Raw genomic sequence first — 25,305 nt, 5'->3', positions numbered from 1 at the left:
CCCTCCTGCTGGCTGGGTGGAGGCGGCAGTCACGTGGCCTCCCTCAGACAGGCAGAGCAAGTGGAGGAGAGGTCGCATTCCGGCCCGTATAGTTTTAGTGTACAGTCCATGTAGAGTTGGGAGGCTAGACAAACAGCTGTCCTTGGCTGAACCCTGGGATTCTCAAGGAGTTACAGCCCGAACACGTAAAATATAAATAATTTATTTTATCAAAGAATCTGCAATCTGATCCTGAAGAGAGCTTGAGGATAGAGGCAGGAAGCAGCAGGGGTCCAGCCATACTGCCAGCCTCCGCCAAGACCAACAAAGGAAAGGGTGATGGTCAAGGGCTGAGCTCTTGATGACGTCCAGCGGCCTTGGACTTGCAGCTCTAGGTGGTCTAGACAGACAAGCTGTGGGAGATCCCACTAGAGTCTGTCCAAGGACAACAGAACCTGCTTGCAGGGTCCCCTCTGGGGACATGGCTGTGTGAACTGTCACCGTGTCTTTGGTCGCAGTAGGCAGCTGGCAGTGGCGGAGTCCAGGTGGGAGTCAGAACTGTGGGATCTCATCGCCTCCATCTGCGGAGAAGAGAGAGTCAGGATGGAGATCCCACGTGGGGAGGTCACCTATAATCCTAGGAGTCTCCAGCAGAGAAGGGCCTGTGGCTTGACTTCACATTCGGCTAGATCCTGGCTGCCACCTCTGCTCTGGCCACTCAGCTACTCATGGCCCACCTTAGCCAGGTCCTCTACAGGTCCCTGGGGAGCCCACCATAACCATCTAGCAACAACTGTATCTCTTTACAAATGCATAATGCTTCAGGTCCCATAGTCTGTTGCCCCTCATATCCGTCATCCTCTCAGCAGTCTGGTGAGAGCTGATATTCCTAAGAAACAAGCTAACCCAGAGGGGGAAGGGAGGAAAATGTACAACAATGAATTGGGGGGGGGGGAATCCCAAAACAAAAAAACACAACTAAGAACAAGAAAAAGAAGTATGTTAACCACGTCCTCAAAGATTGCACACTGGAAGGTAGAACCAAGATTTGAACACGGGTCTGAATACTCTGAAGTTCAGGGCTCCAACAAAGCACCATGACCACATTCTGGAAAAAGCCCTGGACTCACTCCTGCCTCGGAACTGGCAGTGCACAGGATAGAGCAGGGTTTGTGGCTCTTGTACACAGGGTCGCTATGAGTCGCCAGCAACTCGATGGCACATAACAACAACAACCCATAATTCCTGTAAACCTCCCACCAGCCCACTGAGGCCCTGGCTCCAAATACCACCTCAAAGCAATCAGGGCACCAGCATCTCCCAGAATTCAACACCCGAACGGAAAGACTGTAAGAGCAAGCAAGTTCAGGGCAGTCACCATCTCCCCCAAACTCACATCCGCAGGCACTTGTCCTTCCCACCACTTGCTACTCTCTGGCCATCAGGACTCCAGTCCACAGCATATACCTAAACCGAGAGGTGGGCAGGGGGAGTGTTAGAAGGGAGGCCGAGAAGCAGGCCACAGCTCAGGAGTGCCAGCTTCCAGTCCCACCCTTCCTCCTGACTCTGGACAGCAGTACCTCATCGGCATGGCCGGGCAGGTCGGTTGCCAGCTTCTGGGCCTTCACGTCCCAAACCTTGAGCGTGCTGTCACTGCTGCCGCTGACCAGGAGCCGGCTGTCAGCTGACCATGCAATCTGGTACACAGCTGCCACGTGGCCCCGCAGGGAGGCCAGGTACCTGAGCCAGAGACGAGGGCAGTTATCAGACCTTCAAACGTGGACTGAGGGTCCCCTAAACCCAGCACAGTGGCTCTCGAACTACCTGGAACCAAATCTTACAGACTAGTTTCCATGCCAGATCAATGGGAGCATTCGTGGTCATTACTATGAACATTTCTGCCAATGAGTTCTTTCTAGGGTTCCTCTTGCCAGACCTCTGGATTTGCACAACTCTGCATGTCTTAGCCAATCTGCTCAGCTAACCAGACAGACAGCAACCCCACCAACATGTCAGACACAGGACAGCAGGTGGCACAGGGGCCAGTGGGCCAAACCCACCTGCGACTTTCAAATCCATAAAGACTAGCTGTGTCTTATCAGCTCCCCTTCAGACCTAGTAAGGTTCCCTTGGCCCTTTTCCTCTTCTTGCCCGGGACTTTGGTGTACCTTCAACCTAACCAGCCCAAGCTCATGCAGCCTTGTGACACCAGAGCTTCTCACATTCTAAAGGGTGGAAGCAGCATCTGGGGACCCTGTTATAAGGCAAGCTGTGATGCAGGTGAGCTGGAGCAGACCTAAGGCTCTGCATCTCCATCAAGCACCCAGGTGAGGCTGACACCGTTGTCCTGTGGGCTACGGACTGAGGAGCGAGGATCAGGTACCAGTGACAACACAAACCTACCACTCCACCCACTCCAGGGCTACTGCTTCCCTCGCCCTTTGACCAGCTTTAATTCCTTTCCTTAGCTGTGAAATGAGTGAATACTTTCAGGGTCCATTTTGCACCCTAAAGAACCATCTCATTTAGTTCCTGTAACAAAACTGACAAGTAAGGGAGCACTGGTAGCCTAGTGGCAAGAAGCTGCGCTGCAATCCTGAAGGTGCATGGTTCAAATCCACCAGATGCTCTGCTAGAGAAGGAGAGGCAATCTCTTCCTGTGCCAGTCGATTCAATTTGATGGTACGCAACAAGGAGGGTGGGGAAGCTGACAAGTAGAGGACCCTTTCTCCATGTCACTGAACTCAGTAAATCCAAACACCTGCCCAAGGCCACTGCTGGCCTGGCAGAGCTGAGCTCCTCCCCCTTTCCCCCCACTTCCACTCACTTGCCAGTCCTGCCATCCCAGAGCTTGATGGACTTGTCGAAGGAGGCACTGGCGATGAGGCGGGAGTCAGGGGAGAAGAGCACCTGGTTGACAAGGGCCTGGTGTCCTGTCATCCGTGCAAGGGGCTTCTTGTCCTCCGCAGGGGTCCACAGGAATAGGGTAAAATCATCTGAGCCGGACACCATTCTTTCTGGACCCTGACCCTGAGGAGGAAGAAGCCACACTGCTGACACAAGGCCAAGAGGAGAGCTTGACCTCAGGAGCACACACACCACTTCTTACAGCATCAGGGACAGAGGCGAAGGCTAACAAAAAGGAGGCTGGGGCCAATCACCAACTCACAGGGGACCCAGGATACGGTGCGACCAACTACTTAATACAGCCTTTCCTGTTACTCCGGTGGTTCAGAGGTGAGGAAATGGGCTGCCAAGGCAAAGGTACATGGTTCAAATCCACTGGCTGCTCTGTAGGATAAAGCTGGGCAATCTTCTCCTGTGCAATTTACTGTTTTTTTGAAAGCCCACTGGAGGGTGAGCTATAGGTCAGTTGTGACTTGATGGTACACAACAACCACCACAGTCACTGTCCAGTCTATGACTTGTATCTGGTTAGGTGAGTCTGTGAAAATACATTTGCTTGTGGTACGCCAAGGGGACTGGGCCATTTGCTGTTAATGCCAATAAGGTGCCCGGAATCTTTATTGGGGTGACACCATGCACAAGAGGGGACTGGTTATTTTTGCCATCCGGCTAGGTTTAAAGGGAGACACGGAGAGCCAGTGAGGAGCTGTAACATGGCACGGTGACTAGGACAACAGTGGCATGAGATGGCAAGGCCAGATCACTGCAAGACACACAGCTGCAGGGGGTCATGTGACTCAGAGATGAGAGCTGTACCTGCCCCATGAGCCTAAGCGGGGACCCGGCAGCGGAGGGTGAGAAGCAGCATCCTGATCACCAACTGTATCCCAAGAGGTTCCTAAGCCCAAACTATGTCCTGTGACTTCCCCAGTAAACCACTAACGCAAAGTATGGGTCATGAATTCTCAGGCACTGTAGTGAAAAACTGAACCGAAAGGCGGGAGGCAGCACGCTTAGGAGATGAGAATAGCCAGTGCTGGCGACAATAATACAGGAGCTTAGAAAAGTTGGACAGCTGGGCCATCTTTAATGTTTGCCTCACAGGAAGTAGCTATTAGTTAATTCTTATATCACTAGGCAAGCCATTTCCCCTAAAGGAAAAAAGAAATTATGTACCAACATGGAATAATTCTTAGGCCACTGAATTATGCAAAAAAGGTAGGTACAGAGTGGTGTGTTTAGAGGAGAAGAACTTTATGTTTGGGTATGAATATGTAAGTGTTTCTGTAAGTTTCTATGTATATACTGCGAATACACACGGGGGTGGGTGTGTATAAAACCTCAAGAAACAGACAGAAGATACTGGCAACAGTGCTGGCTGCTTCTAGAACGAATGGTTTGTCTATGCGACCTCTCATTGTGTACTTTTTTCTATCCACTAAACCTTAGACCATGTAAATAACATACTTAACTGACAAGCTAAATAAAATTGATAGCATAAGAGTAAAATGTGGAACAAAACGCAAAATTAAGAAAAAAGACAAAGAAAAAAAAAGACCAGGCTTAGCGGTGGAGATCTCAGAGCCTATGCCCCTTAATCAGGCTTGAGGGCTGAAACTGAAACTACCCCAGCAACTCAACTTCCAGCCAAATAATGCTACAGTCATTGACTGACTGGATTCCAACTCATGGTAACCCAGCAGGCTTCCATTTTTTTATCCCAAAGAGCAGCTGATGGATTTGAACTGCTGAACTTCTGGTTAGCAGTCCAACTTGTAACCTACTAAGCCACCAAGACTCAGTGGCCAAACAACAGACAGGCCTATTTAAGATGATCAATAACATCAGGAAGGAATGCACTCCTTAAAACAATAGACTACAAAAAACCCCCTCAACCAAACCCAAAACAAACAAACAAACAAACAAAGCCAAAAAACAGTGACTACACAAATTCAAAGGGCAGTGTTTGCCCAGAGAACAAGCTCAGAAGGCAGGAAGGCAAATGGAAATGGGTAACAGAATTTGCTGAATGGAAAATCAATTTGCTCTGCAAACATTCACTCGACTAACAAAAAACAGAGGAAAAAAAAACACCCCAAAGACCAAAAACCTTTCTAGAAAAGGTACACTCTGAGCTGCGCCTAGAAGAGAGATGTGGTGAAGGTCCTCGGAGAGAGCTTAAGGAGACCAGTCGTAGGCAGCCAGCACATACTCACCCGTACGAGGTCGTACCGACTCAGAGCCCTCTCCTTCAGCTCCTGCACTGTGTCAGGCACCGGAGGGGCAGGAGATGAGGGATGAGAAATAAGGCTCGTTAGAAAATTCAACACAAACGATCCCACCCACACCCTTAAGCCAGAGAACCAGCTTATCCCAAGCAGCACACCCAAGCAGCCCCCACTCCTCCTCCTCTGCTCACTCACAGGACCCTTGGAGGTCTTGGGCGTTAACAGAGGCCTCGGCGGGCTCAAAGGCCCCAGTGCGTAGAGCATAGTCAGTGCTGAGCGCCATGGTGTTCACCCAGTGGCCATGGCCTTGCAGCGTCCGGCACAGCACACCCTGAGGCAGAGGGAGCAACAGGTCACACAGAATGACACACACGCACCCCCGTTTTGACCCTTAGGAGACCCGCACCCTCAGATCGGTTTCAGATGTGGCATGCGATAGCATGAGGACTGAGAATTAGGACACTGGTCCACTGTCACCCTGCATTTACTGTGACCTTCGTCAGGTCACCCCCCACTAGATTTTAGTTCCCTCCTCTGTCAAATAAAGGTATGGGTCTAAATTAAGGTTTCTGAAAATGGGCTTCACAGAGGCGAGGTAAAAACATGCCAGAAGAAAAAGGCTCCAGTCAAACCAATGTAAAAGATGGTGGGTCTGAAAGAGCAAAACAGGCTTTTCTACACGACAGGAATTTTCAGTCTTGGTTCTATACATTAACCACTGGACACTGGGTCCGTCAGAAAAGTTAGGCTCACTGCCATCAGGGCTCCCCCAGAGCCCACACCCCATGACCTGACATTTCCCAGACCCTTGGGCACGTACATCGTGAGCTCTCCACACTTTGATGGTGCGGTCCTGGGAGGCGGAGTAAAGCAGCCCGTCCCCTCCCCACCGGAGGCAGGTGACCGACTGTGTGTGCCCAGTGAGGATGCGCTCACAGCGGCCTGCCATCGTGTCCCACACCCGCACACTGCCGTCCTTGGAGCTGCTGGCCAAGTAGCGGCATTCGGGGTTCCTAACAGGGAGAAGAAGGGAGAGGTGACTTCATTTCTAATCCAGCAGCACCTGCCTTCCCATGGCCCCTCCCACCCTCAGCACCAAGGCCAGCGATGAGCTGTCAGCTTCCTAAGCCCAAGATCTCCCTTCAGTTCTCAGAGCAGCCTTTTACGGATAGTAACGTGAGTGGAAGACTGTCCCAGCCTGCTAAGCTGTTAACCGTTAATCACACTGCCCACTTCTCTATCATATCAAACTTCTCTGGTGAGGAACATATTTCCAGACCAATTAACCATATGGGGCTAAAAGGGCAGCATCTGTCCTAAAACAAAGCTCAGAAGGCTGGAAATGGAAAGATAAATGGATACAGGGGCCCCACAGAGGAATTAAGAGTTTGTTATACTGAGGGAATTGCAACTAAAGCTAGGAAAAATGTGTATGAACGGTTGATCGAAAAACAAATTTGTTCAGTAAACTTTCACTTAAAACACAATAAAAGAAATTACAAAACCCCTCCTGTGAGTAGGAAAGGGAGGCAGTTTCAGAGCCCTGGCTCCTTGTCTCCATAGCCTGCACGCTGCTCCCCAGAGCTCTAACCGCTCACTTACTTATGGAGGGGCTCCCAGCACAGGCCCGTGATCCACTTGCTGTGGCCGGCGAGGGGCCTGCCCTCCTGCTTCCCAGTGCTTGGGTCCCACAGGAGAATCTGAAGAACAGAAACTTATTAAATCCCACAACCAGTCCCTGGCCTCACCACGGGTCCTCCACTCACCTCCTAGCCCCTCCACTCCTCCCTGAATCCCCTTCTGACCAGTTACCTGGCCATTCTTGCAGCCAGAAGCCAGCTTCTTGCCGTCTGGGGACCAGGATATGCTAAGCACCCAATGTCTGTGACCTAAGAGACAGAAGAAGGGGAAAAGGGGGACCAATGTCTCTTTCTTCCTTTACCCTAAGTGTTAGTAAGCCTGGTACACTGCAGGGCTCCATAACTGTTTGTTGAATAAAGGAACATCGAAAAAAAAGAATGAGCAATTATGGACTCAAACAGCAAGGCGCATGAAGAAGGCGCAGAGCAGACTGGGTAACACTTTCTTTTATTACATATGACACAGCCCTGACTTACCAGATTCAGTAACAAGTAACAATAAACACAGAAGGACCCAGACAAGTAAAGCACTGGGAGCTTGCTAGAAACACAAATTCTCAGTCCTCGAGGTCAACTCAAGCAGACTTGAAGGTGGACTCAGCTCTGTGTATTTAATAAGACCTCCAGGTGATTCTGAAGCCCAGTGAGTGTGAGAGCTTTCAGCGCTTAGGTGTAACCTGGGACTCCCAGTCTGCCCTTCCCACCACTTCACACTGACTCTTGACTATTCTCTGAGGTTTGTAGACTCAAAGACACAGGACACACTGAGGAACATGTGCCACTAAACAGGTGCCAGAGGCGGACCTCATATGGATTACTTTTCAAGGGGCTGGACTCTCTTCCACACAACTCAAGAGCTAAAAAGCTGACTGAATCAGCTGCCCACCACAGTGTTAAGACCCCCTAACTAGCCGCATGCTGACCTCTGCATGTGAAATGTGGCGTCTCAGTGCTGAGATCCCAGAAGCGCACAGTGGTGTCCCCGGAGCCACTGGCCAGGTACCTGGGGGAAAGAAAGGTGGCTCGACTTCAGCAGTGGTGAACAAGGGGTTCCATTCTGGAGGCGCTGCACCCACCTACCCACTTATCTCTGTGAGCAGAATCCAGGACCTGTATTTTCCCTCTCCCCTGAGGAGGAGGACTAGAAAACTGGTGCCATCTGGGAAAAGATCCCAGACTAATTGCCCCCTTTCCTTCCTAAAAGGAATGGGCTCTGCGACAGTCAACTTTTGAAGAACCTCATTATCTTCAGGAGGAGTAAATATTCCTGATTTCACATAAGAAGAATAAATTTGGAAAAATTAAATGATCTGGCCAAGTCACGCAACCAGGCTTATAGGCCCAATCCCCTGACATCAAGTCCAGGAGGGCTTTGCCCAAGGAAGGTGACTTTGGCCTTTGGGAATCAACCATCACTGGCCATGGCGAAGTCACTCTGAGCCCATGACTCTGGCCTTACGGTGCTGATCCTAACGAGAGAGGACCATGTTAACCTCAGTCAGTGCTTGAACCCCTCCCTTCCCTTCCCCAATTCTGCTGATGTCCTTACTTTCCTGTGGGGCTGAAAGCTATGGAAATGACAGCCTCACTGTGACCCTCCAAGGAGCTGGTGCAGCGGGTCACGGCTCGGACCCTGAAGATAGCCTGAGGCTGATAGATGATGTCGAGGACCTTCTCTGTCTCCACTGCCTGAGACTCCAGCGTCTTCCCCAGAGAGGACACAATCTCAGCATCATGGACATAGAAGGCCAGCGGCAGGGGATCCTCCTGGAGGACAAGGACAAACAGCAACCCCCATTAAGGCCCATGCAGGGGCAGCCTTCCACCCAAGAGGGTGCTCACTGACTTGTGGGAAGGTGAAACCTCCTTGTCTTCAGAAAACCTGCATGGTACCTTTGTCACTTCTCATTCAGCAAGATCCCTGCATGCCCAGAAGAGTCTGAAAGGAGATTTACAAAGTACTCTGGGAGGGAGACATTGCTGATAACCAAGGGATTCAGTACTCTTCAAAATGAAAACAAATGTCAGGGATTAGGGCTAGCTTAGAACGATGCAGTACTTCTCAAACCACCACACCCCACACACCCCCACATACAAACAATGCCACATAATGCCTAAGAAGCATCCAAAAGTCTTGTTTAAAACACAGATTGTTTTACCCGTAGAATCTGGTTCTGTAAATCTGAAGGAGGGTTCAGAAACTACATTTGTAACAAGCTTGCCCCCACCCCCAGGTAGCACTTTGAAAAACGAACCAAGTCACAGCTGACCATCCAGTGGATTTTCAGAGGCAAAAGAAATCACATGACAGGAAACTGTCCACCTTTCTCCTGAACTAATAATATAGAGGTTAAAAGCTTGAATTTTTATTGTAACAAGATTTTATGTTCTACTGCCAGCAAGTGCATGTGACTCACTGCAATCCTGGGTGCGCTATAGCTTTTCTCCAGGAGGGGTGGGGTGGGGTGCTGTAATCTTTAAGGGAGGCATGTAGTTCGAATCCACCTGCCGCTCTGCAGGAGAATGATGGGTAATGTCCCCCACAATATTTACAGCTTCTGAAAATCCACAGAGTCGGTTCCGACTACAGGGCACATAAACTAGGCTTTTCTTCAGAAGCGGGGCTGCTGCTGTTTGTTGTTGTGTACCACAGAGATGGAACCAACCCACAGCTGACCCTTCAGCGGGTTTTCAGAGGCAGTAAATTGTACAGGAAGCTGTTGATCCTCCCGCAGGGCAGCTGGTGGATTCAAACAAAGTGCCTTTGGAATGGCAGAACAGCTTCTTACCACATGCTTCTAGGTGAATTCAAACTGCCAACCTTTCAGGTGGTTTAGGTGGGTTGGATCGGCTCCGACCCATAACCACACTGTACAATAGAACAAAATCTTGTCTGATGCTGTGACACCCCCCCAAATATCGCTGTGTTTAATTAAGGCTATTGTTAAGTCACTGTGTTAATCCATCTCATTGAGGGGCTTCCTCTCCTTTACTGACTTTCCTAAGCATGACAGGACCAGCTCCTCCTGATGACAGGTAGCAAGCATTATGTAAATAATCCAATCCGGCTGGGCCACACTGTAAAATGAGGTTATTATATGTCTGTCTCAGGGGCTGTGAAGAGGAAACAATGCGATTACACTCAATGTGTTTAAAATTAAGTCTCTCTGCAGGTAAAATGCTTTCACAGAGGACATCTTCTGACCTTCCCCAGAAGTGGGCGACTCAGCCGCGAACTCATGATGGGATGCAACAGTTACAATCAGTATTAGTGGGGGGACCTGGGACATCAGACCTTCGTTTACTTTCCGGAAAGATGCACCCTAGTGGACCCCTACCCCCCCCATCCCCACCCCCAGGGAGGGATGCGCAGCTGCTCCCGCCCGCCGCTCACCTGGGCCAGTAGCGCGTTGCACACGAGCTGCAGCTTGTCCGGGGTGATGTCCACCGGTACGTCGAACGGGGCACCCAGCAACTGCCCGCCCTCATCCTGGAACTGCACTAGTAGCCTCTGCATGTCAGGCGCAGCCGCTGCTTCACCCTGTACGGAGAAAGAGGGGTGCGAGTCAGCCGCGCAGCCAGAGAGAGAGGCCCCCGCTTCCCCCTCCCTCCGGCCTCCAGAACCCTGAAGCCCGAGCTCACGGATGTGGAGGCCCCCGCTCTCATCACGCGCACCTACCGCCACTGACACCGCCGCCGCCGCCATCCTGCGTCCCCACGTGGAGGAGACAGACTCCGGCGGAACAGAGCGCCATCCCCATGGAAGGGAAGTGCTGCAACCTGCAACATTGCCCCCTGGTGGTCCGGAGGGGAAATGTTGCGCCTCCCTTGGCCTCAGGGGTTAGCAGGGGGCTCAATGGGGGGCGGGAATCATCTTAATAACCTCCCTTTAGAAGGGACCGCTGCCTCCACACTCAGTTCTTCCCAGTGCCTTCCAGGATACAGACATCTTATGATTCTTCAGAACAGGAATTCTTGCCCCATTGTATTGTATAGATGCAGAATCCTTCAGAGAAGTTCAATGTTCCCTCAAGTCAGAGTTAGACAATGCTTGGGACACTTAACATCAGCACTGTTACTACTTTGCGATAATTATAGAAATATTTTCCTTTTGTACTCATCAAGTATTAACTGACTTGATACATTTTTTAAAGAAATAATTTCTGCCTTACGCAAGATAATCTCTGGTTTTGTAAATCTCTCTGCTGATATACAGTTTCCTGGAACTCAGTCTATTTAGGAAACAGGTTGAAATTCAGGAAACTATATATATTGGGGAGGTCTGCTGTCAGAGACCTCTCCAAAGTACTGAAGAGCAACGATGTCAGTCTGGAGACTAACGTGCGCCTGATACAGCCCAGGGTCTTTGCAATCATTTGGGTAGGTGTGTTGAAGACAGGTTGGGACAGGACAGAGCAGGGTTTAGGGCTGTTGTACATAGGGTCACTAAGAGTCACAGGCAATTTGATGGCATATAACAACAACAACATATATATATAGGCTCATGGTTCAAATCCACCAGCAGCTCTGGAGAAGGATGGGCAATCTCCTTCCTTGTGATTAACTGCCTCTGAAAACCTGCTGGAGGGTCAGCTATGGGTCTGTTCTGACAGCCATTTATCTCAGGGAATTCCCAGTCTGATCAGTTCTTAACCCTGGGAGAAGATCTCTGTGTGATAAAGGATTTATGAAGTCCATCCACAGAAGGCTGCCAGTCTAATGGGAGAGGCAGGCTGACCACTCTAGAAACAGACTTGCTAGACGCAGATGGAGCTGAACAAGAGACAAGTGTACAGTCCACTGAGAAGTAAGTCCTGCTGGTCGTTCTGAAAAACAAGGGCATTTTCAGCAAGTGAAGGACTTTGGGAATTGTAGACAAGTAGGAAGGAGTCCTGGTAGGGCAGTGGTTAAAGCACTTAGCTGCAAACTGATAGGTCAGTGGCTCAAACCTCCCAGCCAGTCCATAGAAGGACGTGGCAGTCCACTTCCTCGAAGCCTTGGGAACTCTATGAGCAAGCAGTTCAGCTCTATTTTGCAGGGTTGCTGTGAGGTGGTGTTGATGCTACACAAGATGGGGAGCTATTAGATAAATGAAAGATGGACAGAACATTTATCTCCTCTCCTCTCCCTCCCCTCTCCTTCCAGAGAGGCATTTCTGGAAGTCTCCAGTCGGTCCGGGCACTGGGCAGCTGCTCTGTATGTCCCAGTCTGCCAGCCCCTCAGCTGTCACTCTACTCCCAAAATAGCAGTGGTTGGGGGTGGGGGAAGGCTATTTATCTGGGATGGAGGAAGAGAAGGGGTATTATAATTGTGTCTAGGGAGAGGGCTCAGTGGGGGGAGGCAATGTTCCCATTCCTTCTGGATCTTTCTTTCTCTTTTTTAGGGTTTCAATTCCTGAAACCCTGGAACTGTCCCTATCAGGCAAGGGGTGGTCAGTCCTGTCGGGGGGAGTGGGAGGGCCTCAAGTGTCAATGACATACTCCAGGGGCACCTGCCCCCATGGCCAAATATGGTCTGTAATCACTGGCAACGGAGATAAAGTCTCCTGAGTGGGGGCTGGGAGGGGCAGAGCCAGGCTGGCTGGCTGGAGGGTCACATCACTGAAGCACAGATCCTCACTGAGAAGGTGAGCTGAGTGTTCCCTGGGCCAGGCAGCGAGGTGAGGGACTGGGAGGGAAGGACTACAACAAAAGTCTAGGCCTTGGAGTGGGGACTTCACTCGTCCAAGCTCGGGGGACAGAGTGAGGCACAAGGACACGGAGACCCTTCTCAATATGGGCCGTGCTCTGCTCAGCTGCTGTGTCCTCCTGGGGCAGTGAAATTGGGAGTCTGGGGCATGGGATCCTTTGGGGTGAAGCTTAACCATGGAGCTATCCTAGAGGAGAGGAACCAGCCCTGGTCCAGAGTGAGGGTCAGGAGAGACTGACCAGCCCTGATACAGAGTGAGGGTGGGGTGAGATTGACGGCTTCTCTTCGACAGATGGCAGAGGCTGAGGCAGTGCAGCTTAAGGAGGAAGGGAACCGGCACTTCCAGGTCCAGGACTACAAGGCCGCAGTGAAGAGCTACAGCCAGGCCCTGAAGCTGACCAAGGACAAGGCCCTGCTGGCCACGCTCTATCGGAACCGGGCAGCCTGTGGCCTGAAAACGGTTTGGCTGAGGGCTGGGTGGCAAGCTTCTATTGTCCCAGCCCCTCTTATCCACACCCCTCAGGCGAGAGGAGAACCCCTCTCATTTCATTCCCTCAAGAGACAGCTCTGCCCCACCCCTTTGTAGAGTGTCAAGAAGACAGAAATTCTCCACATCAGAACAGCCGGTTGGGATGAAAACCTCTGGGCTAGGCCCCATGATGGTACTTCCAGGTTCTCATGGCACCTTGCTAATAACCCTGTGAGATAGTTGCTCTCATCCCCATACTGCCGATGAGAACGTTGAGGCTCACAGAGCTAACTTGCTCCCGACCTCCCAGGTAGTGAGTGGCGGAGCTAAGATTCAAACCCAGCTCTGCTTGATCCCAAATCTCATCCACTTTTCTGTACTCAGCTGCGAACAACATCCCTTGACCTTTTTTTCCTCCCCTCAACGTTTTTTGTTGCTCCCCTCATAACAAAGCCTCTGGCTCTTTCCACATAGGGCTCATATTAACTGAGTCTCCTTCCTCATTTCCCAGGAGAGCTACGCTCAGGCAGCTTCAGATGCATCACGAGGTAAGCTGCCCCAGCCCTGCTCCCCATCCGAGTTTCCACCTTGGGTCTCTGACTCCATGGCCCTGACACGTACAGGAATGACTGACAAATGCCAGCCCAGCAACATGGGGCAAATGTCAGGTCGCCCATCCCTCGATGTAAAAGATTTACCCAAGCCAGAGTTTTGCAAATTTAATTACATATTGCATAATGTCCTCCAGGGTCACCCATTTTGAATAATATTGTACGAGTTCCTTGCTTTTCAATGCAGCTATGAGTCGCAGGTGACTCGACGGCACATAACAACAACAACAATATTGACTACACGGGGGCCGCTCTCTTGAAGGCATATTTCTGAAATCCTTTGGCCACAGTCATGGACATACCCTACTTTGTTGGGTCAGGAAGACAATGTTTATCTTGGAGTTCCCCAAAACAGCCAGATCAGTTTAGTCCACTCCTGGGGGGCTGAGGGAGTCCAAGGGAGTTCTAGTGACCTCATCCATAGGTAGTTGCACTGCTGTCCCGAAGGCCACACCTCTCTGGTGAAAACTCTTCAGGAGAATGATGAGTAATCTCCTCCTCTGTGGTTTTTACAAAGCTTAGGAAACCCAGGGGAGGGTCAGCTGTGAGTTGATTCTGACTCAGTGGCAATGAGAGTTCTTCGGAAGGCTGAGTGAGATGCTCCGGCCAGCAGGAGCTGCAGGGCCTCAGGTTCTGAGAGATTATAGACTCAAGCCTTGATTGAAAGAGAAAGGCTGCCCAGAGTTGCAGTCCTATTTTTAGGACATAATGTACAGAATGAAGGAGGCTCTCCTTGCCACAGGTCTGTTTGGGGTTTGATCTTAATCTTTGATGACATACAAGGTGAATTTAGGAGGTAGGACCCAGCCTGAGAAAGGACTAGAAATCTGTCATGTGAACAGCTGAGGAAAATGGCAATATTTAGCTCAGAAAAGGCACTCCCAGGTGGGATGGGGAGCTGCCTTCAAATACCTAGAAGGCTTTCATAGGAGGAGGAATTGGATTTCACCTTCCAGGGCTGGATTTGGACAAGGGGACAAAGTTACAGGGAAACATATTTCAAAATACTTGTAATTGTCATTGTTGTTACATGCCGTCAAGTCACTTGCGACTCACAGCGACCTTAAGTACAAAAGCTCTGAACCCTGCTCTATCCTGAGCCAACTTTATCATCTCTGACACACCTAAGCCAATTAACCTAGTCACTGAGTCAATCCATCTCATTGAGGATCTTCCTCTCTTGTGCTGTCTCTCCACCTTCCCAAGCATGATGTCTCTCTCCAAGAATGGGTCCCTCTTTGCAACATGTCCAAAGTATGTCAGACAGAGCTTCAGAATCCTTGCCTCCAAGGAGCACCTGATTTCACTCTCTAGGATAAACCTGTTTGTTCTCTTAGCAGTCCATGGTACATTCAATACTTTTCTCCAGCACCACAGCTCACGGACATCAATTCTTCTTCTGTTATTCCTAGTCATTGTCCAGCTGCCTATCTCCCTTGAGAAGTAGGGAGCTCCCCATTGCTGGAAGTATGCAAACATCAACTGGATGTGCTGGCACGAATCCTGTAGCAGGAATTAGATGAGATGATCTATAAGGTCTCTTCCACCCTTGAGAAGCTATAGTTCTTACTCTTGCCCTAATCATGAGAAACTGAGGCATATAGGCCACAAGGGAGGGTGGATAATCTCCAAGAAGACACAGAGATCAGGCAAGAGCACAGTTCCTGGAGTTGGGGCAGTGGGGGTGGAAGTGGGTGGTCTGGAGCCTGTCTGCCTGAGGCTGCAATTCTCGCCTTGTTAGCTATCGACATCAACTCCTCGGACATCAAGGCTCTGTATCGGCGATGCCAGGCCATGGAGCATCTGGGGAAGCTGGACCAGGCCTTCAAGGACGTGCAGCGCTGTGCCACCCTCGAGCCGAAGAACCAGAACTTCCAGGAGACTCTGCGGAGGCTCAACATCAGCATCCAGGAGAAGGTGAGCCCATGGCCTTCCCACAAATTTTGCTTCTCTCACCTATTCCTAGCAAGGACAGTGAGGCCAGGAAACGGGACATGACACAGAGTTATCCTGTCTCCACATCCAGAGAGAGCAGGTGACGTGCAGGCAGGCTCCCCAGGACAGCTCAGAGGAGGCAGTGGCTTCTCTGAGGGCACAAACCAGCAAGCACTAGACCTCGGGGGTTTCAAATGTAAAATCTTAATAAAAAGTTTTAGTTATTTATTTTAATATATTCTCTTTCTTGGAGGACAAAAGCAAGAGATAACCTGGGAATTGGGAATAAATTAGTGGGAGACAGAGGGAGATCTGGTGACCTAGTGGTAAGGAGTTATGCTGTCAACCTAAAAGCACACAGTTCAAATCCACTAGTGGCTCTATGGGAGAAAGAGGGACCATCTCCTCCCGTGTAATTTATTGCCTCTGAGAACCCACTGGAGGGTCAATTATGAGTCAGTTCTGACTCAATGATAACTAATGATAACAGTAGAAGACAAAAGGCAGGAGCCAGAAGGGACGTGAAGTCTTTCCTAGGAAAATGGAGTGGGTGAGGGAGACACCCTGCATGGGAGGTGTGGAAGAAGCACCCTAGAACTGGCTCAATTACCAATCAGCTCTCCATGAGCAATCTTTGTGTGTGTGTGTGTGGGGGGGGTCAGGTTCTCTTCTATAAGAGCAGAGGGTGACTGATAGCTTAGATGATGCCCATGTGCTGGGATAGTCCTATGGTGAAACCACACCAAGTTGTCCAGACTCTACTCAAGGCTGGGGACACACCAATAAAGGAGCCACCAGAGAAGGAAGGGGAGGGAGTGAGAGACCACCTTCCATGCGGGAGAACCTGGGCTTGATTCCTGGCCAATGAACTCATGCACAGCCACCACCTGTCAGTGAGTGAAGGCTTGGATGTGGTTGCGAAGCTGAGTAGGTTTTCAGTGGAGCATTCAGACTAAGAAGACAAGCTAGAAAGGCCTGGCACTCTCCGCCAAAAATCAGTCGGTGCAAACTCTATGTGTGTCACTCAGCTGTACCGACTCAATGACAACCAACAACAATTCGATTCTAAAACTAGATTCAAGTTAGATTCTAAAATTGAAGTGATATAACAGTTATTTACTAGCTAGATTCTGAAACAGAAGTCATGATCCCTTCCCTTCTAAGACTACTGAGATCAACATGACTAACCTGTAAGCTCTGTGGGCAGGAAGGCGCTTTTGTTCACCATTTGACCCGCACCCTCCAGTACAATGCTTGTCACACCGTATTTGCTCAGTGAAAGTTTGTAATATGAACTTATGAATGAATGGGTCAGGGCCCATAGTAGGTTCTGTAATATTTACTGTGATAAACTTCAATATTTACTGTGATAAATGAAGACACCTGCTCATCTCCCCACCTCTTTCTCTCTCCTCAGCTGCGTGTGCAGTTCTCCACAGACTCACGAGTCCAGCAAATGTTTGAGATCCTTCTGGACGAGAACAGTGAGTCTGAGAAGCGGGAAAAGGTGAGTGCTGGGCAGTTGACACTTGCCAACAGAGGGTGCACTCTGGACCAGCCAAGTACTGATCCTGTACAGCTCACCTCTACTTTCTAGTAACATCCCCCAGGAGGAGGCGTGTCCTTACAGAACGAGGAGGAAAGCTGCCTAAACATAAACAGGTTAGAAAGCAGCTCCAACCCAGTGCTTTAGGGACTTGGTGACGCTCCTTCGCATTTCTGAGACCATTAAATCCTTATGAAAAGAAATTGTTCTTCTTTCTTCCAGAAGTCTGGTGGCTTTGAACCACTGATGTTTCAGTTAGCAACCTGGCAGCTTACACATGCACCAAGCAGAGTTGTTGTTATGTGCTGTCAAGTCGCTTGTGACTCATAGCGACCCTGTGTACAACATCCCTAAACCCTGCTCTGTCCTGTACCAATCACACCGCCTCCAACACGCCCACTCCAATTACCCCAGTCACTGAATCAATCCACCTCATAGAGGGCCTTCCCCTCCTGCACTGTCCCTCCACCTCCCAAGCATGATGTCCCTCTCAAAGGACGGGTCCTTCCTTACAACATGTCCAAAGTATGTTAGAAGAAGCCTCAGAATCCTTGCCTCCAAGGAGCAGCACAGTTTAACCCTCTCCAGGAACACTCTTCTCCAGCACCACAGCTCAAAGGCATCAGTTCTCCTTCTATCCTCCCTAGTCCAACTCTCTGACACATAACAAGTGATTGCAAAGACCATGGCCTGTATCAGACGCACCTTAGTCTCCAGAGAGACACCATTGCTCTTCAGTACTTTAGAGAGGTCCCTAACAGCAGACTTTCCCATCACAATATGTCTTTTAATTTCCTGGTTGCTGGTGCTAAGAGTGTTGACTGTGGAGCCGAGCAAATGAAAGCTGTGAACAATCTCAATCACTTCACCATCCACCCTGAAGCTACCAATTGGCCCAGTGGTGAGAATCTTTGTTTTCTTTATATGAAGCCTCAATCCCTATTGAAGGCTGCAGTCCTTGACCCTGTGCAGCAAGCACTTCAGGTTTTCCTCAGTCTCAGCAAGCAGGGTTGTGTAATCTGCATAACACAGATTGTTGATGAAATCTTCCACCAATTCTACTGCCACACTTCTCAATATTGTGTTAAATATTATTTACCCTGATTACTGAGCTTTTAGAAGCCTCTTAATTATTGTACCCAAAGTGGGCGCCTTATCTGCTCCACCTTAGTCCTAACCCAAAGGGTCAAATGACATGTTAAAACACTTCACTCCATTTGAAAATAGCACAAAAAGCCACTTGGAAATCATGCAGTATTTAGGAGCTCTGGTGGCCTAATAGCAAAAAGCTGCTCTGCTATGCTGAAGGCACGTGGTTTGAGGTCACCAGCTGCCCTGCGGAAGAAGGATGGGCAATCTCCTCCAGTGTGATTAACTGCCTCTGAAAACCCGACTCTGTGGTACACAACAACAACACCACTATGATATTGTCATCTTATTCAAATTGGTTTTATTTTAAAGGGCCCTCTGAGGAGCTCCGAGGGAGTAGTAGGCTAAGTGTTGTGCTGCTTCCTGCAGGTTTGGCTGTTCAGAAATCCTAAGGACAGTTCTACTATGTCCCAAAGGACCTCTATGAGCTATAATTGACCTGACAGCAGTGGGTTTGGGGTTTTTTTGTTTTGATTTGGTTTTTGGTTTCTAGCCCTTTTGAGTTAAAAGGCAAACTAAGCATCTGAGTATTTAAAATTCTTAAATACTTGATGAGAAATGCCTGGGGAGTTTTTATTGGTTTTATGGTCAATAAATCCATATAATATCTTCTATAACAAAGTCTTGTAAGGACTTAATGAGTTTTATAGACAAAAGTGCTCTGACAGTATAAAAATCTTGGCTGATGGGGAATAATGATGTTCTGGGCCCGCTTGCCTGGACATCCATCTGGGTTGCCACCTTGTCCCTCTCCTCCTGTTTTATATCCTTCCCCAGCCCTCAGTTCTGAGGTCCTGCTTGCTGCTTTCTGCTCCAGACTGAAGGAGGAAGAAGGGGAAGAAGGCAGGTGTTGAAAGTATAACTAGCCCATTGCCTTCTAACTGGAACCGGCTCAGAGCTGACCCTCCAGCAGGTTTTCAGAGGCTACAATTCGCATAGGAGGAGATTGCCTATCATTTTCCCTCAAGAGCTAAACAGTAGATCCAAACAGCCAGAGAAGCTTGGCCTTTTGGTTAACAGCAGTGCAACTCCTTACAGACAAAACCACCAGAGCTCCTTACCTGAGGTATAAAATAACAAAACAAAAACCACCAAATGAACCAAAAAACTCAAACCCCAAAACATCACTACTGTTGAGCCAGAACAGATTCGCAGTTGACCTTCCAGAGGGTTTTTTAGGCTCTAAGTGGCAAGAAGTTACACTGCAATCCCAAAGGCATGCGGTTCGAGGCCACCAGCTGCTCCATGGGAGAAGGATGGGCAGTCTCCTCCCATGCAATTAACTGCCTCTGAAAACCCACTGGAGGGTCAGCTAGGGATGGGATCTGACTCTATAGTATACAACAACAAATCACATGGGGAAAGATTTTCTGTCTTTCTCCCATGGAGCCTCTAGTGGATTCAAATACCCATGAGACACGGCCTTTGGGTTAGCCGCACAACTGGCTACACACTACACCACCAATGTCCCCTATGTATCCTCACATGGAGACGTCATAGTGGTGAGGAACCTTTTAGCTCAAACAGCACAAACGGGAAATCTGGGACCCAGAGAGGTGCTATGACCTACCCAAGGCCACACAGCTGCAATGTAGCAAAGCTAGAACTTAAAAGATTTCTAGTCTCACCCAGTTCTCTTTCTACCACTCAACCATGATAAAACTATGCTAAAGGAAAATTTTAAAAGAAAAGTAATTATCTTCATTTTTTTGCTTTTTTCTTAGAGGAAAGAAAAAACAAACAAACAAAAACAAAACAAAAACCAAAACCAACAACAAACTTCCTTCTTCACTTTTTGTAGTCCTTATCCATGAACACAAATACAATTTTATTTTAACATAAATACTTTGAGTGAACATGCAATTCTGCTTCTGCTTATCAATGTTTTTTCCAAATTGCCCTGTAGTCTTTCTAGTTACGACTTTAATGACTGTAATATATTTCATCAAGCAGGTCTTTATGCAAGTTGCTTTGTGACTTCTTTTAAATTATGTCCTTGGGCTATTCTGGGAATAGAATTATAAATTCAAAGGGGATATTGAAGACCTCCCTATTCCCACCTTGGAGCTCTGGTGGCATGGTGCATAGGAAGCTGTGCTGCTAACGCAAAGGCCAAGCTTCTTTGAAGGTTCGAATCCACCAGCAGCTCCTTGATAGAATGAAGGGCAATTTCCCCCTGTGTGGTTTACAGCCTTGGAAACACACTGGAGAGTCAACTCTGAGATGTTTCTCACTCACCAACAATGGTCCAGGGTCAAGACCTCAGAGGATTTACCTCTTAAACCACTTTGTCTCCTGTCTCCTCCAGGCTGCCAACAACCTCATTGTCCTAGGCCGTGAGGAAGCTGGGGCTGAGAGGATCTTCCAGAACAACGGAGTGGTCCTGCTGTTGCAGCTCCTGGACACGAAGAGGCCTGAGTTGGTGCTGGCTGCAGTCCGGACCCTGTCGGGCATGTGTACTGGCCACCGGTCTAGGGTGCGGGCCCAATGTTGGGGCTTTGGTGTGGGAAAGACATCTTCCAGGGATCTATCTGGTGGGTGACACGTGGGCAGGTCTATGGCTGGTGTACCCAGACTCTAATGCAAAGTCTAAAGTGGCTACCCAGCCCTGGCTCTATGACTCTGGGTTCCACAGAGTTGCGCCTTCTTTTCCTTTGACCTGGAAATGAGTATTGCTAAACAAAATGAGACTCTTGCAAGTATCTGAGGCAGCAGTTTATGAAGGTTTATGCTGGATGGAGAAACGGGAAACAGAACACCCTTCACAAGGAAGATGCCTCTCTGCCCTTAGATTGCAGGGGAGGCCTTGTTGTTGTTGATTGCTTCAAGTCGAGCACAACTCATAGCGACCCTATGAACAAAAGGCCTTAAGCCCCCTCTACAACTATTGACATTTATCAAAGTTCATAGTTTCCAGAGGTATGATGTTTAGGAAGCCTGTCATAGTTGCCTTATAGAGGTAAAAGAAGCAAGTGGAACTAATTGTAATAACTTTTCTTTTTTAAACCCAGCCTCTCTCACTTTGCTCACTGGCGGCTTCGAAGTGACTCAGTGAAATTCCAGTGGCTTTTCTGTCAATGGCACAGAAGGAGATTGCTCCTCTTTCTCCCTTCGGAGCCACTGGAGGATTCAAACTGCTAGAGAGGCACGACCTTTGGGTTAGTGGGATAACTGCCTAGGGACTAGGCCACCTGACTTTCCTTATTTAACTCAATATATAAACTATATTGTTATCAGCATGTAACCAATATGAAAATCACTGCTGAGATAGATTCTTCTTTGTCACATTGTTGTTAGTTGCTGTTGGGTCAGTTCGGGGTGCTTTATTGCAGCACACACCTGCGTCACAGGGCTTTCTTGGCTGTAATATTAGCTGAAGCAGAGCACCAGGGTTTTGCTTAAATTTTCTTAAATTTGTTATTTGAATAAAGATTTACAAATAATATTGATTTTTTTATAATCACATTAATGTGATTCATTATAACGTCACCAGTAGTCAGGAAATCAAAAGATGAATTGCCTTAGGGAAATCTGCTGTCAACGACCTCTCCAGGGTACTGAAGAGCAATGACTCAATCTAGAGATTAAGGTGTGCCTGATTCAGGCCATGGTTTTCACAATTACTTGCTATGCTTCAGAGAGCTGGACAGTGACTAAGAATGACAGAAGAATCGATACCCTTGAGTTGTGGTGCTGGAGAAGAGTATTGAACATAATATGGATTGCCAACAGAACAAAGAGGTCTGTCCTGGAGAGGGTGAAAACAAGCTGCTCTTTGGAGGCAAGGATTTTGAGGCTCCATCTCAAATACTTTGGGCATCTTATCAGGAGAGACCAAGTCCTTGGAGAAGGACATCATGCTTGGAAGAGTGGAGGGACAGCGCAGGAAAGGAAGACTCTGGATGAGATGGATTGATGCAGTAAGTGAGGTAGTGGGGGTAGATGTCTCAGAGACAATGAGACTGGCTCAGGAGAGGGCAGGGTTCAGAGCTATCGTGCTCTGAAGCACAATCTCTGTGAAGCAGGATCTCTATGAGTTGCAGGTGACTCAATGGCACATAATAACAACCTACCCCTATTGTGTGTGTCCTGTCTTCCCTTCACCCAATTTATCTATTTATTATTTTTGCTCCACTCTTTCCCTCTCCCCATGCCTGTTAAACTTCCAAGATTGATTCTATTTGTGTGCAACTTTTCTTTGGCTTTTTTGTATTAGTGTTCTTATACCACAATAGTCCTTTCATGACTAATTTATGTCGTTCGGCATAACTTGTTCCAGATTCATCCATATTGTGTGTATATTTCATGTATTCTTGATCATTTTCTAGTGACATGTAATATTCATTATGTGAGTTTCTTTAACCACTAATCATCTACTAAAGGATATTTGGGTTGTTTCCAACTGTTTGTCCAGGACTTTTCCCCCAAAGTATCTTTGGTTGAGTTTGAACAGTCAACCTTCAGGTTAGTAGTTCAGTATGAACAGTGCTATCTTAGGACCATATATATGGTAATAATAAGTCTTCAGAAATGGGGCTTTGGTGGCATAGTCTGTAGGGAATTGCTCTGTGAGTCCAAAGGTGGTGCCTCTCTGGCTGGTTTGACTCCACCAGCTGCTCTGAACCAACACCAGTGAATGAGTGAGTGAAATCGTCAGAATCCCAAGTGTGTTTTACACATACTGATCTCACTTTGTATTTTCCATAATTCTAAGTGCTCAATACAACCATGTGGCTACACTTTTGGTTGATGAAGCGTTAGATGTCTTCAAAGGGATATGGCTTATTCCAAAGGTCTTCCTGGAGCATGGGCTCATGAGGCAATGCCAGCTACATGGTGTGGGGCATGGGCAGTCATGCTCGGAGCCTGCATGGCATTCACAGGGGAGGGACAGGGCAGCTGACTGTCTTTCTTGCTGATGTCTAGGCCACAGCAATTCTCCACACAGTCCGGATAGATCGAATCTGTAGCCTGATGGCTGTGGAGAACGAGGACATGTCTCTGGCTGTTTGCAACCTGCTCCAGGCCATTATTGACTCCCTGTCCGGGGAGGACAAGCGAGAGCATCGAGGGAAGGAGGAGGCTCTGGTGTTGGGTAAGAGGCTTTCCCCCTACGAGGTGGAGCAAAGGGAGAGTCAGTCACCACTCCAGACTGGACGTTCCTTCTTTATATTTACACCCTTTTAATTTTCTGATTAGGGAGCTCTGGTGGTCTAGTGAGAAGAAGTCATGTTACCAATCCAGAGTTTGGCGGTTCAAATCCGCCAGTTGCTCTGAGGAAGAAAGATAGACAATCTCTTCCTGTGTAATTTACAGACTCTCAGCACTCACTGGAGGGTCAAAACCCTGAGTTAATTCCAACTTGATGGCATGTAGCAACAAAAACAATTTTCTTTTTTTTATTTCCATTCAATCATTGTTGCACTTTTCTCCCTGCCCACTCCTCCCCCACCACTCCAGTACATTCTTCTCTTTGAAAAGTAAAAGAAAAATTCTTTCATTGTTTTTACAATCCCTCCCCCCAGGGTCTACTCCACTATGTAGCCTTCATTCTGAACTCCAATCATGACAAAAATACCTAATCACATATCCCTTTTAAACAGTTTTCTCCCTCATCTGTTTCAATGCAGTATACATTATTTATCCCATCTTTCTCAGTCTCCCCCACCCCTGATGTCAGTCCTGTTTTACAACAGTGGCACTATGCAGTATTTGTCCTTTTGTGACTGAGATATTTCACTCAGCATAATGTCCTCCAGGGTCACCCATGTTGAATAATATTGCATGAGTTCCTTGTTTTTCAATGCAGCATAGTATTCCATTGTGTGAATATACCACAGCTGCTCTATCCATTTGTTTGTTGATGGGCACTTAGGTTGTTTCCAACTCCTTGCTATTGTGAACAGAACCACGAAAAACATGGGTGTGCATAAAGCTGCTTGGGTGGCAGTTATGGTCTCTTTGGGGTATATTCCCAGTAGTGGAATGCTGGGTCAAATGGTATCTCTATTTGCAACTTTTTGAGAACATGCCATACCACCTTCCACAGTGGTGCAGACAATTTTCTAATTATAAAAAAAATCGCAATAACAAAAACGGAACAAAATAAATCCCTTTCAAAGCCCCTGAGTAGGAACTCAGTGATACTGACCCTCCAGCAGGTTTCCAAGGGTGTAAATTGCACAAGAAGAGATTGTCAGCTTTCTCTCAAGGAGCTGCTGGTGGATTCTAACAGCCAGAGAGCTGTGGCCTGTGGGCTTCACCACCAGCGCTTCACAATGACACAAGTAGCAAGTGTTGATTGAAAACTTGATTTTAGACCATTAATATTGCGTGGTATGGGCAGTTCAGGATCCATCAACCATTTTTGCATTATTGAAGAGATTTAGTTCTTTTCCAGGGAGTTCTGGTGGCATAGTGGGTAGGGAATTGCACTGCCAACCCAAATGCAGGTGATTCAAATCCACCAGCTGTTCCCCGGAGAAAGACAGGAAATCTCCTGTGTGGTTTACAGCCTCTGAAAACCCACTGGAGAGACAGCTATGAGTCGATTCTGACTTGACAGCAATGAGTTGAGTGATTGTCAAATTAGTTTCTAGTTTTACATGCATATAAGAAGTATACCAAGGTAGCTCTGATGGCCTAGTGGCAAGAAGCTGCACTGTAATCCCAAAGGTGCGTGGTTTGAATCCACCAGATGCTCTGCTGGAGGAGGGGCAATCTCCTCCAGTGCCAGTTGAATCTGACTCAGTATTACACAAGGAAAAAAAAAGTGTACCATGAGCCACTCTTTATATAAACCCATAATGCTTGCATATCTAATTATTCTCTTAGAACAAGGAATATAAACAAATGTCTGACATCCAAGCAGATATATGCACACCCATGTTTATTGCAGCTTTGTTAACAATAGCAAGGAGTTGGAAACAACCTAAGTGCCCATCAGCAAACGAATGGATAGAGAAGTTGTAGTATATTCACACAATGGAATACTATGCTGCATTGAAAAATAAGGAGCTCATTCAATATTATTCAAAATGGGTGACCCTGGAGGACATTATGCTGAGTGAAATGTCTCAGTCACAAAAGGACAAATACTGCATAGTGCCACTGTTGTAAAATAGGACTGACATCGGGGTTGGGGCAAGACTGA

The 25,305-nt window shown here is 48.1% G+C and overlaps 2 protein-coding genes across 4 annotated transcripts in view; one reads left to right on the top strand and one right to left on the bottom strand.

Annotated features, from left to right (window-relative positions):
* Positions 1-547: 547 nt before the first annotated feature.
* Positions 548-10,481, bottom strand: NLE1 (notchless homolog 1 (Drosophila)). The gene is made up of 13 exons (XM_006891055.1): positions 10,430-10,481; positions 10,149-10,288; positions 8,304-8,521; positions 7,678-7,757; positions 6,927-7,003; positions 6,717-6,814; positions 5,935-6,127; positions 5,310-5,445; positions 5,103-5,149; positions 2,807-3,009; positions 1,560-1,719; positions 1,376-1,446; positions 548-560 (listed from the first exon to the last, which is right to left on the bottom strand). The coding sequence occupies exons 1-13, from the start codon at positions 10,458-10,460 to the stop codon at positions 548-550; spliced, it is 1,467 nt and encodes a 488-aa protein (XP_006891117.1). The 5' UTR covers positions 10,461-10,481.
* A 2,253-nt stretch (positions 10,482-12,734) lies between these two features.
* The window catches only part of UNC45B (unc-45 homolog B (C. elegans)), a 44,053-nt gene continuing 31,482 nt past the window's right edge, over positions 12,735-25,305 (top strand). For all 3 annotated transcript variants that reach the window (XM_006890905.1, XM_006890903.1, XM_006890904.1), the window contains exons 1-6: positions 12,735-12,902; positions 13,423-13,459; positions 15,264-15,439; positions 16,875-16,964; positions 20,461-20,628; positions 23,079-23,247. In XM_006890905.1, the coding sequence (XP_006890967.1) occupies positions 12,735-12,902; positions 13,423-13,459; positions 15,264-15,439; positions 16,875-16,964; positions 20,461-20,628; positions 23,079-23,247 (808 nt within the window). The remainder of the gene's footprint in view (positions 12,903-13,422; positions 13,460-15,263; positions 15,440-16,874; positions 16,965-20,460; positions 20,629-23,078; positions 23,248-25,305) is intronic.

Source organism: Elephantulus edwardii, unplaced genomic scaffold (genome assembly GCF_000299155.1).
Source record: "Elephantulus edwardii isolate Elephantulus edwardi_28Jun2011 unplaced genomic scaffold, EleEdw1.0 scaffold00094, whole genome shotgun sequence".
Taxonomy (NCBI): Eukaryota; Metazoa; Chordata; class Mammalia; order Macroscelidea; family Macroscelididae; genus Elephantulus; species Elephantulus edwardii.
This window is presented reverse-complemented; position numbering and strand designations above follow the sequence as displayed.

Coding starts and splice junctions, on each gene's coding strand:
- NLE1 (XM_006891055.1), bottom strand. CDS start 10,460: ATGGCGGCGGCGGCGGTGTCAGTGGCGGTAG. Junction 10,289..10,429: donor GGCGGTGTCAGTGGCGGTAG/GTGCGCGTGATG, acceptor TACAGGGTGAAG/CAGCGGCTGCGCCTGACATG. Junction 8,522..10,148: donor GCAACGCGCTACTGGCCCAG/GTGAGCGGCGGG, acceptor CTTGTCCTCCAG/GAGGATCCCCTGCCGCTGGC.